A 13,362-nucleotide genomic window follows, 5' to 3' on the forward strand; every position below is an offset into this window, starting at 1 on the left:
TATTTTTTACACACTGCTTTCATACCTACCATTCCAGCACCTGACCTTCCGACAATCTTGTATCCAAAATCTCCGATCCCTTCCCATCCCAACTCCACCCTGCATGAACTCCCTGACACATTAGATATAAGACCAGAGAGATGAAGATTAGGGGAGGGATAGAAGGGTGTGGGGAGGTAGGGAAGGGTGTGGGGAGGTATAGAATGGATGTGCAACAGAAACAACTAAATGGGACGGTAGACACAGGTGTGGGTCAAGAAAGAGAGACACAAGACAAAGATGCGGTCAGGTAAGACGGGTGCTGGACGGGTTGGGTCAGATCAGGTCAGATAACACAGAAGGGTGTGGCTCAGAAGAGAAGGGTGTGGCTCAGTTGAGAAGGGTGTGGCTCAGAAGAGAAGGGTGGAGCTCAGTTGAGAAGGGTGTGGCTCAGTAGACCAGGGGTTGGGGGAGTTGAGATGGGATATGGAACAGTAGAGACGGGTCTGTGGAACAGCATCGATGGGTGTGGGATAGTAGAGATGAATGTGGAACAATATAGATGAATATGGAACATTCGAGATGATTGTGGGACAGAAAGGCGTTGACACAAGACAGTAGGAAAATATCTGGGCTACCCTGTGACGGCTCTGTCTATCGCTGTTGTCCCTTACGCAGGTGGACGCGTTCCCACACTCCCCCCCCCCCCCCATCAGCTGTCACACCATCCTCCATGTTCACGGGGCTTGGCCCAGTACTGACTCTAAGGTGTGGCGTGTGGAGCCTTGCGTCGGCGTCTCCAGTGCTCCCGTCACTCTCAAGCTTCAATCATCACAATCTGAAGCTGTCTTTAAGGGACGCCCACGACATGGAGACCTACCAACGATTCGTATGTTTACTTCTGGCGGTGTTCCTGTGTGTGGAAGGTGATGTTGCTGATGAATCAGTGAACTGGGACGACCTGAGTGACCCGAGCTGTCCCAGCGCAGGTGAACTGTCTCCTTGTGTCTGTTTTGTCCTCTCAAAGTCTGCATATCTGGACTGCTCAGCGGTGGAGAGCGAGGAGGAACTGGCCGAGGTGTTCTCTAGAAACGTGGCGTTTCCCCCCTTTAAGAAGCTGACCATTGAAAACAACACGCACCTGAAGGTGCTGAGAGCCGGGGCTCTAGGCAACGTCTCCTTCGAAGAAGTGTTCATTCACGGTGGCGTTCTGGAGGAGGTGGAGAACGGGTCTCTCTCCGCCAGCTATTCTACCGCACTCAAACTCAACTTCGGTTCCAACTACCTCACCTCGTTTAACTTCGACGATATTCAATTCTTCACGCGACTTCAGGAGATAGTCCTGGATGACAATAAACTCTATGAACTGCCGCACATTTCGTCCAATTCGCTGACTTCTCTGAGTATTGGCAAGAACCCGCTGTCAAGCCTCTCCAACACGGCCTTCGCCGACATGCCAGAGCTGCGCGCTGTGTCCATCTTCGACACTGGACTTAATAACTTGTTTGAAGGTAAACCTGTCGATTAATATTGTCTTCTGAGACGATAATAATCTCAGAAGATGGGGGACCTTTCACGGAGGCGAGCTTTCTCTTGTGTGTCGAGAGGGTGGGAAGCAAGTTGATGAGATGTGTACACATCTCTGCACATTTGTTACATACCATTGCCATCCTCGCCACACATACACATCCTCGCCACACATACACATCCTCGCCACACATACACATTCTCGCCACACATACACATCCTCGCCACACATACACATCCTCGCCACACATACACATCCTCGCCATACATACACATCCTCGCCACACATACACATTCTCACCACACATACACATCCTCACCACACAACATACACATCCTATCCACACAATATACACATCCTCTCCACACACACATCCTCACCATACAACATACACATACCACACATACACATCCTCTCCACACATACAAATCCACGCCACACAACGTACACATCCACACCACACATACAAATCCTCACCACTCATACACATCCTCACCACACATACACATCCTCGCCACACATACACAACCCTCGCCACATATACACAGCCTCGATACATATATACATCAGTTTCTTTCACACTGAATGCCCCTGTTACCTAGCAGTAAATAGGTACCTGGGAGTTAGTCAGCTGTCACGGGCTGCTTCCTGGGGTGTGTGTGGTGTGGTGTGAGAGAAAAAAGAAGTAGTTAGTTAACAGTTGATTGACAGTTGAGAGGCGGGCCGAAAGAGCAAAACTCAACCCCCGCAAACACAACTAGGTGAATACATCACCATACATACACATCCTCACCACACATACACATCCTCACCACACATACACATCCTCACCATACATACACATCCTCGCCACACATACACATCCTCGCCACACATACACATCCTCGCCACACATACACATCGTCGCCACACAACTAAGTGAATACAACTAGGTGAATACATCACCATACATACACAAGGCGGGACCAAAGAGCCAAAGCTCAACCCCCGCAAGCACAATTAGGTGAGTACAACCCTCGTCATACCCTCACCTACCAACAATCAAGTAATACAAAACGTTCTAACATTCAATAATGTTAATAAAGTTATCTAAGAGCAACTGAGCCTGAAGCAATCCGGACAAAATACTGGCCGGCTGCACCTGGTGTGAGAGCTTACTTACACCCGACCTGGTGTCCTCCCACAGGAACGTTTGTTGGCCTGGCCAACCTGACCTGGCTCGACCTCTCTGGGAACGAGCTGACCCACCTGCACATCGAGGCCATCCAAGTGAGGGTGTTCGGGGCCTCCATCCACCTCGACCACAACAGCATCTCCGTCGTCCTCCCAGGCGGCGTCACCGGTCAGTATGTACTCCACAATACGTGGCACTCGATCCCCCTCCCGCACTCTCTCCAGCTTTAGTTGTCATGACCAGGTCATTAGTCATCACTTTCCCTTCCCCCCCCCCTCCCGACCATCCAAGTGGTTGAGCACCATTCCTTCCCCCTCGTCCCATCCCAAATCCTTATCCTGACCCCTTCCCAGTGCTACATAGTCGTAATGACTTGGCGCTTTCCCCCTGATAGTTCCCTTCCCTTCCCCACCCCCCGCCCCTGATCCTGGTAGAGAGAGGAAGCCAGCCAGCTGGTCGTTAATCCCAACCCGTCCTCAGACCAAGTCAATTCCATCCAGCGGTCGACCCCAAAGACTCGTACTGTTCATTCAAAACAGGAATTTTCTCAAATATAAATTAATATTATTTAATATTCGCATTTTGTACATATTTAGGCACTGGTTAGGTTACGTTAGGTTCTATTATTTGCATTTGGAGTACACGGGTGAAGCATTTAGAGTGTTCCAAGTACATTTATTGAGGCAATAAAATACATCTCAAAGGAATAGAGTAACTTAGGCTATTTCTACCCCCCCCTTTACAGTATTATGGTTCGAACAAAATTCGTCATTGAGGCACTTGTTCCGGAAGTGTTCGAACGTCATCAGTTGTGAGTGGTGTGTGTAAACCGTATTTCATTCATAAACAGTGGATATGGCGGGAGCATGGAATGGACTTTGGGTCTTTGTTTATGAGGACGGGGTGGACAGTAATGATGCAGGTAGTGTCGGTCACTTTCCACCAGTCTGGCTCCGACGCCTCACACGCCACCCAGTAAAACAAAGTAGTAGTAGCCAACAAACACTACTATATGCATTTTCAGATAGGAATGCGCTCTGGGCTGCCATGGGGGTACGGTTGTTATCGTCCAGCCCCTTCCGTTGTCACCCCGGCGTGGTGTGTGGACCTGTGTGTCGCTACTGACGTGGCTTGCGTCCCGTGTTTCTCCTGAGGGGGCCCCTGGGGCCGTAACAGTTTGCAGTCATGGGGTCCTGTCACCAGGCAGGCCTCAACTGGCCTGGAGTTTTCCGGGAATGCTTCCTCCCACGTAGTAGAGGTGGTGTTCTCGCTTCATGCCGGTCGGCGTTCAATCCCCGACCGTCTAAGTGTATGGCACCATTCCTTCCCCCCGTCCCTTCCCAGATTCTTATCCTGACCCCTTCTCAGTGCTATATAGTCGTAATGGCAGGTCGGTTCCCCCCCCCCTTCATAATTCCCTTACCTTCCCTCCACAAACACACCTCACAGTGTGTGGCTCAGTTGTTATGACAATAATCTCACGAAACTGAATGTGTCTCTTAGTCCTCATAAAACTGTTAACTATATATACCGCCCTTGGGGAGACGAACAGGTCTCCATACATTATACATCCACCAGTGAAAAACGAGGCCATTACACCGAAACTACGGGATGTATAACACTATAACACTAGAAGCTACTGATAGTCATCTTCAACTCTCAGCTTCGTGTCCTCCACAGATTTTGGTAATGGCTCAAAAGGGCCACCACTTACGGGCTATTCATGCCCGTGCCACCTCTTGGGTGGCTTAATCTTCATCAATCAATCAATCAACTCTTCATCAATCAATCAAGTGAGCTTGATCACTCATCGTACAACACGAGTCACCAGGCGTCAGAAGGATTATAAACCCCGTAACACTAAGGATTACACACACACATGGATTACAAAGTTAATTTCCTCCACCAAAAATCTGTCTTAAAAGGGGCGGGGGGGGGGGGAAATAGCCTAGGCTACTCTATCCCTTTGAGATGTATTTTATTGTTTCAATAAATGGACTTGAATGTGTCTTACAAGGCCCAATTACATATATTATAGCACAATACAATATACAGTATACAAAAATCTATTTAAATTCCTAATAATTACACGAGTAAAGTTAGTAGGCCTACTGTAGTGTTCCTGCCTGACATGTGCCAGTAGGCCTACTGTAGTAGTTATAGCATGACTCGTGTGTCTCACCTGTGTCTCACCTGTGTGTCTCACCCATGTGTCTCATCCATGTGTCTCACCTGTGTGTCTAACCCGTATGTCTCACCCACGTGTCTCACCTGTGTGTCTCACCTGGTTGCAGGTCTCAAGGGCGGCTTCGTGTATCTCTACAACAACAAGATCAGCGTCTTGGAGGAGGAGGTCTGGCGGGCCGTGCTTGAGGAGGGCAACACACTCGACTTCAAGTGTGAGTTGTGGCCCACACGTGCACCACCTGGGGGCACGTGCACGAGCTTGAGGCACGTGCACCACCTGGGGGCACGTGCACGAGCTTGAGGCACGTGCACCACCTGGGGGCACGTGCACGAGCTTGAGGCACGTGCACGAGCTTGGGGCACGTGCACCAGCTGGGGGCACGTGCACCAGCTGGGGGCACGTTCACGAGCTGGTCACACGTGCACCAGGTGGCTATTCCTAACACCTTATACACAGTCTTTGTCAAGAAATTCCTTCTCATCAAGGTTTGATTCTTTATTGCCAAGTAGCCCAGTGTAAGTAGCTCCATCTTCTCTAAGTAGCCCAAACTTTTCTAAATAGCTCGGTCTTCTCTTAGTAGCACACTCTTCCTTAACTAGCCCAATCTTCAGTAAGTAGCGCAATCTTCACTAAGTAGTTCAATCTTCCCTACGAAGTATAATCTTTTCTAAGTAGCCCAATCGTCTCTAAGTAGCCCAATGTTCACTAAGTAGCCCAATCTTAATCAGGTAACTCAGTCTTCCCCTTGAAATTTAATCTTCCAATGCACTTTATTCTGAGAGCCCAAGTAACCTGCTCTTACTATTACCCCCCCCCCCGTCCCCTCAGGTCCCCCCAAAACAAAAAAATCTCGGTAAGGTAATTTATTCACGCTTGTGAATAAAGAATAAAAAAAAAATAAAGTAATGTAAAGCCCAGTTTTCACCAGTAAGTCCAGTCACGCCCCAGAAGACTGGTTGTTCGTCTCAATTATCCCAGTTATCCACTGTAACAGTGTGCCTAGTTTGATTTGGTTGGGCTTAGCGGCTATCAACCGATAGAAGGTTGTTAAGGAGACAACGACAACCACCTACTGACCAACCAGAAAGAATACTTTAGTCTTGAACAGCGTCCAGGACTAAAGTAATCTCTCAGTGTATATAAGGTGTGAAGGATAGAAGAAATTGTTTAAGTAATAATCTAAGATGAGGTCTGATAAAGACCTTTTGTGCCCTCTGTAATGCTTTTGCGCTACCGCTCACAGGATGAGTATGGGATGAGCAATAAACTAGCCGCCTTCGGCGGCAACAATCAATCTCAGTGTATATATATATAGATATATATACACCGAGAAACGGGTTATACCTTAGAGTGTGTATAAATCTTCCCCCCCCCTCCCTCCTCTTGTGCAATGTGTTCCTAACCGCTCACATTTCCCCCTCAGACAACCCCCTGGCCTGCGGCTGCGACATTGCTTGGCTCGTCAGGAACACGACGCTCCTGAAGTTCGTGGACAGCATGACCACTTGTGAGAACGGGGACCTCTTGGCGGACCTTGATCCGGCGTACTACGCCGAGGTGTGCTAGTCCCTCCTCCCACTCTACCGGGCCCCCAACACAGGGAGTCAACAGCATCATCACTCGTAACCAATCGCTTGAGTCAATTGCTGCAATCAATCGCAATCATCTGCCACGATAAAGTATCATCAGTGGACGATTCTCTGTGCTTCACAGGGCGTCTTCTAGGATAGTCTGCATCATCCTTTAAATTGGGACTAAACTTTCACGTTGCATTAACTATGAATCAACAAAAGATTGGTATGCTATCATGGTCATTTGGGAGGGACGCTGACGGAGTGGTGCTATTGGCTGGTAAATGATATCAACATGATAGCTATCTTGTCACTAGAACATCAACATGCGGTCATCATCAACGAGGAACACTGACACACACTTTACCATCATTGACAATGATCGTTATCATTCTAGGTAATACGATCACCGGAGAACACCAGCATGCTTGCGGCCACGGCCACCAGAGAAAATTCGCAGGTGTCCAGCGTTTCCAACTCTCTGTTATTTTATTTCTCTCTCTTATTCTATATTTAATATGTCTCCGTTTTCAACAGCGTGTCCAACTCTCTGTTTACCCTGGCGATGTTAATCTCCCCCCCCCCCCTCCCCTCCCGGCAGAGTTGGACTTTGTGTCTGATGATAAACTCTGACAGTGATTAATACACTGATGCTGTTATTCCTGTTAATAAACTTCATACAATTTTGAAAATATACTTTTTGTTTTCTTTTGATATATATTGGTTTTGTGTCGTGTAAATCCAATTAACCGCGGGAGAGCTATTGAGGTCACCACGACAACAGACGAACGGCTCAACAAGGATGCTCAGTACTAAAGTGTTCAGGACTAAAGTAAACTGTCTGTATATATATATATATACAGAGAGAGGCACTGTATATATATATACAGAGAGAGAGACTGTGTATATATATATATATATATATATATATATATATATATATACACAGAGAGGCAGCAGGGTACACCTCTCAGTGTACCCTGTTAACTGCATGGGGCCAATAGGCCCTCTGCACTTACCTGCATTCTAATAAATTCCTGTTTCGATATACATGATAATTCATAATTTAATTGTGTTCGGGGTCAGGCAGCCAGTGTTACATCTTAGGTTAGGTTAGGTTAGGTTAGGTTAGGTTAGGTTAGGTTAGCTTAGGTTAGCTTAGGTTAGGTTAGCTTAGGTTAGGTTAGCTTAGGTTAGCTTAGGTTAGCTTAGGTTAGCTTAGGTTAGCTTAGGTTAGGTTAGGTTAGGTTAGGTTAGCTTAGGTTAGGTTAGGTTTATGTTCAGGTCGCAGCTGAGGACGAACAACTGACCCTTCCCAGGATACAATCACACAACAAGATGACTAATTACTGGGTATCTACTTACTGCTAGATGAACAGTTGCATTAGGTGATAGGACTCGCCCGAGATTCGAACCTGGAATTCCCGATTGTGAGTCGAGAACTAACCCGACTGTACCACCGGGACAGACAGAAGTTAAATTAATAAAGGAAGTCACAGGGTTAAATATATAACAGTTTAATGTAAATATATAAGAAAATAACACAATTAGCAAATAAGCAATAAAGAAAATAACTAGGAAATAATAATTTGTTTGATAAAAGACGTAAGAAAATAATACACCAAAAAGTTATATATACAAAGAAATCACAACTTCCACAATGATAAATCTTGGAAACAAAATTTATACCATTAAAATTTAAAAATATAAAATTTAAAAAACATAAAAATATAAAATTTATGATCAATTACCACATAAAACGTGTTCAAAATTAATTACCCTCTCCGTCATTTTACAAAACATTAAGTTAAAACCAATTTACCAACCATGTCCTAGGAGCTAGGTGTGTACCACCCATGTCCTAGGCACTAGGTGTATACCAACCATGTCCTAGGAGCTAGGTGTGTACCACCCATGTCCTAGACACTAGGTGTATACCAACCATGTCCTAGGAGCTAGGTGTGTACCACCCATGTCCTAGGCACTAGGTGTATACCAACCATATCCTAGGCACTAGGTGTATACCAACCATGTTCTAGGCACTAGGTGTGTACCAACCATATCCTAGGAGCTAGGTGTGTACCAACCATGTCCTAGGCACTAGGTGTGTACCAACCATATCCTAGGTATAAGGAAGTGACCCGTGGGCCCTTACAGCCCAACCACTTGCACTGGACGGTAGAATGACAGTCTCGCTTCCTAAAGGTAGGTCGGCGTTCACTCCCCGACTGTTAATACCAGTCTCCGTGGTGAAGTGGTAAGACACTCGCCTGGCGTTCCGCGAGCGCTATGTCATGGGTTCGTATCCTGGCCGGGGAGGATTTACTGGGCGCAATTCCTTAACTGTAGCCTCTGTTTAACGCAACAGTAAAATGTGTACTTGGTTGTAACAACAATTCTTCGCGGCGGGGATCGTATTCCAGGGACCTGCCCGAAACGCTACGCGTACTAGTGGCTGTACAAGAATGTAACAACTCTTGTATATATCTCAAAAAAAAAAAAAAAAAAAAATATGGTTGGGCACTATTCCTTTCCTCCGTCCTATCCTAAATCCTTATCCTCGATATTCTTTTCAAGTGCTAATATAGTCGTAGTGGTCTAGCGCTCTCTCTCTTGATAACTAACTTTGGATCTGTAATGAACGCACGATATAAATACAGGTCTGTACTGACAAAAAAAAAATTTAGGAAGTTTAGCTTAGTTACTCAAAAGACTGAAAATTTCTTCATAAGTTTTCTTTGTGAGAGTAACAGAAAACGGACCAAATTAAGGGTCAACAGCATTAAAACTATATATTATATAGCTCTTTAATTTAATTTAATTAATATAACACTTTGGCGCATTCCTGCAGACCGTCGTTGTCACCAATATTATTAATCACACCGCACGCGTGCCCCTCTCGGGAGTCACGAGCAAAAATATTTGTATAAAATCCATTTATTATCCGATCAACTTGGGAATAGTTTACAAAATGTTTGCCATAAAATTTACGTTTTCTCTAATAGCCGAACAGCTTATTAAAGAGAACGACGTGGCAGTGAATCATCGTGGTAAAACAATTGTATTATTGACACGACGCGTATAATCGACGTAGTTTTTATATATGTTGCCGGTCGAACGCATCCTTATGTGACCTTTAATACTTATGTTCTTATAGAACATTCTATTGCGAGCACATTGGTACAAAAATGAAATACATACATCGACAAATAATGTCAGGACAGTGAATTGAATATACACTTTTCAAAGCGAGTTTCGCCGATATGCTGCCGCGGGTAACACTTCGGCCACTTCCCACACTGGTTTGGGTGGGCTACGACATTGAATCTATATTTATATGCATATGTCCGTGTAGATAATTTTATTGCGATTCCAATGATACCACAATTAGCGATGTAGGACAACTGTAGGCTTCGCAACCATTAAGAGAGTGGAAACATTTTGTTACTGTTTGGCGCTCTCGGCTAGTGATCTGAATAGTTTTTTATTTGGTGTTGATAATCCTTATACTTTGGCGGCATTTTATAGATATGTTCTTATAGACAATTTTATTGCGAACACAGTGATACCAAATTTAAATACGTGCGTCTTCAATTATTGTCAGGACAGTCAAAAGAGTGTACACTTTTTCGGTCTTACCGCATCGGCGCGCGAAGCGCCCAAAGCATCTAGGGTATGATTTTTTTTTTTTGAACGCTGAGAGCGCGAAAGTGTATGGATAAGACCTATATATTAAACTATAGAACTTACGGTCCCGGTAATACAGTCGGGTTATTTCTCGACGCACAATTGAAAATTCCGAGTTCAAATCCCAGGCTGGAAAGAAATGATTGGGCACATTTCCTTTCACCTAATGCAACTGTTTACCTAGCAGTAAGTAGGTATTCAGGAGTTATTCAGTTTGTTGTGAGGCGAAGTCAGTAATTCAATCTCGGTTGAGACCTCGATATAAGCCTAACGACTATGAATATACTCTGGCGTCCTGTCCCCCCCTACACAGTGAATTATTATTATTATTATATTATTATTATTTACAGTCTCCGTGGTGCAGTGGTAAGACACTCGCCTGGCGTTCCGCGAGCGCTTTGTCATGGGTTCGTATCCTGGCCGGGGAGGATTTACTGGGCGCAAATCCTTAACTGTAGCCTCTGTTTAACGCAACAGTAAAATGTGTACTTGGTTGTAACAACGATTCTTCGCGGCGGGGATCGTATTCCAGGGACCTGCCCGAAACGCTACGCGTACTAGTGGCTGTACAAGAATGTAACAACTCTTGTATATATCTCAAAAAAAAAAAAAATATATATATTATTACTTTTATGGCTCGTATCGAGATACCTGATCAACCAGGCTGTGACTCATACGTCAGGCTGCGAGCAGCCTCGTCCAACAGCCTGGTTGATCAGTCCAGCAACCAGGAGGCCTGGTCGACGACCGGGCCGCGGGGACGCTAAGCCCCGGAAGCACCTCAAGGTAACCTCAAGGTAACCTCAAGGTACCCCTCATAGCGTCGAACTACTCATCCTCCCCGAGATACAACCCCCATAACAAACTGACTAACTCCTGGGTACCTATTTACTGCTAGGTGAACAGATCCATTAGGCGATAGGAAATTCGCTCAACCATTTCTGTCCCGCCCGGGATTCGAACACGGAATTCCCGATTGTGAGTCAAGAACGCAGCCGAATGTACTATATACCGAGACCATTAGACGGGCGTGTATAAACAATGTCCTAGGAATCAAAATAAGGCAGTGACCTGTTGGCGTTTATAAATAACAAAGAGCCCCATAAACGTCTATCCAAAGAGCTCGGCGCTTTATGGATCTGTAATGAACGTAATAACAGACTTTAATTAAACAAATTTTGGAAGTTTAGTTTAGTTATTCAAAGAAATTTTAAATTTTCTTTACTTCATGATTGTAATAGAAAACGGGCAAAATTTAATGTTGACTAAAGTATTTTTATTTAACTTATGAATCATTTACCTGATTTACCTGAGAATCACTAACACTAGTGGCCTCGAAGAGGACAAGCCGGCGGCTTGTCGAAGGCCCCCCTCACCGATTTGTCCTCATGACATTTTCCAGTTTGACTTAAGTATCATATTTAAACTGAGTAACAATATTTTTACTCAGAGATATTTATTATATAAATTGAAGACTCGACTATAGGGGTAATGATTTCAGTGCCTTACACGTTGAAAACTGAAGAAAGTCACCAGGTTAAACAGCTACTGCAGGTAACATTAAATGTGAGGTTAAGGACAGAATTAGGGGGTGAGTTTAGGACAGAATTAGGGGTGAGTTATGGACAGAATTAGGGGTGAGTTATGGACAGAATTAGGGGTGAGTTATGGACAGAATTAGGGGTGAGTTTAGGACAGAATTAGGGGTGAGTTATGGACAGAATTAGGGGTGAGTTATGGACAGAATTAGGGGTGAGTTATTGACAGAATTAGGGGTGAGTTATGGACAGAATTAGGGGTGAGTTTAGGACAGAATTCTTGGAAACACTGACAGGTTTTCTGCCACACACAGTGGTCGAACCTACACTATATAATAGTGTTCCAGTGGTGACCTGGTCAACCTTTATTCCCCCAGTGTAGCCTCTGTACTTCCTCTCCCCCCTAGTGTTACCTTGGTACTTCCTCTCCCCCTAGTGTTGTCTCGGTACTTCCTCTCCCCCCTAGTGTTGCCTCGGTACTTCCTCTACCCCCTAGTGTTGTCTCGGTACTTCCTCTCCCCCCTAGTGTTGTCTCGGTACTTCCTCTCCCCCCTAGTGTTGCCTCGGTACTTCCTCTCCCCCCTAGTGTTGTCTCGGTACTTCCTCTCCCCCCTAGTGTTGCCTCGGTACTTCCTCTCCCCCTAGTGTTGCCTCGGTACTTCCTCTACCCCCTAGTTTTGCCTCGGTACTTCCTTTTCCCCCCTAGTGTTGCCTCGGTACTTCCTCTCCCCCCTAGTGTTGCCTCGGTACTTCCTCTCCCCCCTAGTGTTGCCTCGGTACTTCCTCTCCCCCCTAGTGTTGCCTCAGTATTTCCTCTCTTCCTAGTGATGCTTCGGAGGTTTATAGAACTAATTACCGGGTAGCATAATAGCCATGGGATCGCTGGAGTGTTTCAAGCGCAGGTTAGACGAAAATGAGTGATTGTGCTATTAAACTCACCTTTAACATTGACCAAACTTTCTATATTTTGTTTGGTAATAAATCCTCAAATGAAATTAATCTAAGGATAAACAATATACAAATTAGCAGTAAAGTTGATGGTAAATTCCTTGGTGTCCTCATCGATAATAAGCTGAATTCCCAGGGACATATTCTAAATATAGCAAAAAAAGTTTCTAAAACTGCTGGCATTCTTTCTAAGATCAGATATTATGTTCCTCGTCCTGTCCTGGTGACGCTCTATTACTCCCTCATCTATCCTTATCTCAACTATGGTACTTGTGCTTAGGGTTCTACTACCCAAAATCATTTACGTCCTCTAATTACCCAACACAAAGCTGCTATTAGAACAATATCTAACTCTGGACCCAGACAGCACTCGGTACCCTTACTCAAATCTCTGAATATGTTAGATATTAAGTCACTGCACATCCTCTCATGTGTACTCTATATATTTAAAACTCTGAATTGTAATGTCAATGCTGACTTCAAAAGCTTCCTAGAAGGTTATAACAGAACCCATGGGCACCACACCAGAAACAAATACCTATTTGATATTCCAAGAGTACGACTTAATCAAACTAGAAATGCTCTACGAATCAAGGGACCCAGAATGTGGAATGACCTTCCCAATCATGTCAAAGGCTGTACCTCTCTCAACCAGTTTAAGATGAAAACTAAGTACTACCTAATTAACTCCATGTAACCTACCTTACTCTTAAATGTCTATTCATGTCTTACTATTTTTAAACAATGCT

The 13,362-nt window shown here is 44.9% G+C and overlaps 2 protein-coding genes across 2 annotated transcripts in view; one reads left to right on the forward strand and one right to left on the reverse strand.

Annotated features, from left to right (window-relative positions):
- The window catches only part of LOC123768412 (PR domain zinc finger protein 15-like), a 509,712-nt gene that overhangs the window by 308,541 nt on the left and 187,809 nt on the right, over positions 1-13,362 (reverse strand). The window contains exon 3 of the mRNA XM_069336362.1: positions 7,806-7,891. The gene's annotated coding sequence lies outside the window, so the exon portion shown is untranslated. The remainder of the gene's footprint in view (positions 1-7,805; positions 7,892-13,362) is intronic.
- On the forward strand, positions 698-7,136 carry LOC123768410 (oplophorus-luciferin 2-monooxygenase non-catalytic subunit). Its single transcript, XM_045758902.2, has 4 exons — positions 698-1,490; positions 2,694-2,849; positions 4,976-5,080; positions 6,293-7,136. Exons 1-4 carry the CDS (start codon positions 713-715, stop codon positions 6,433-6,435), a joined length of 1,182 nt encoding a protein of 393 aa, XP_045614858.1. The 5' UTR covers positions 698-712; the 3' UTR covers positions 6,436-7,136.

Source organism: Procambarus clarkii, chromosome 35 (assembly GCF_040958095.1).
Source record: "Procambarus clarkii isolate CNS0578487 chromosome 35, FALCON_Pclarkii_2.0, whole genome shotgun sequence".
Taxonomy (NCBI): Eukaryota; Metazoa; Arthropoda; class Malacostraca; order Decapoda; family Cambaridae; genus Procambarus; species Procambarus clarkii.

Excerpts from the sequence above, each read along its gene's own strand:
- LOC123768410 (XM_045758902.2), top strand. The coding sequence starts at position 713 with ATGTTCACGGGGCTTGGCCCAGTACTGACTCTAAGGTGTGGCGTGTGG. Across the intron at positions 1,491-2,693 it reads ACTTAATAACTTGTTTGAAG|GAACGTTTGTTGGCCTGGCC; the intron begins GTAAACCTGTCG and ends GTCCTCCCACAG. Across the intron at positions 5,081-6,292 it reads CAACACACTCGACTTCAAGT|ACAACCCCCTGGCCTGCGGC; the intron begins GTGAGTTGTGGC and ends TTTCCCCCTCAG.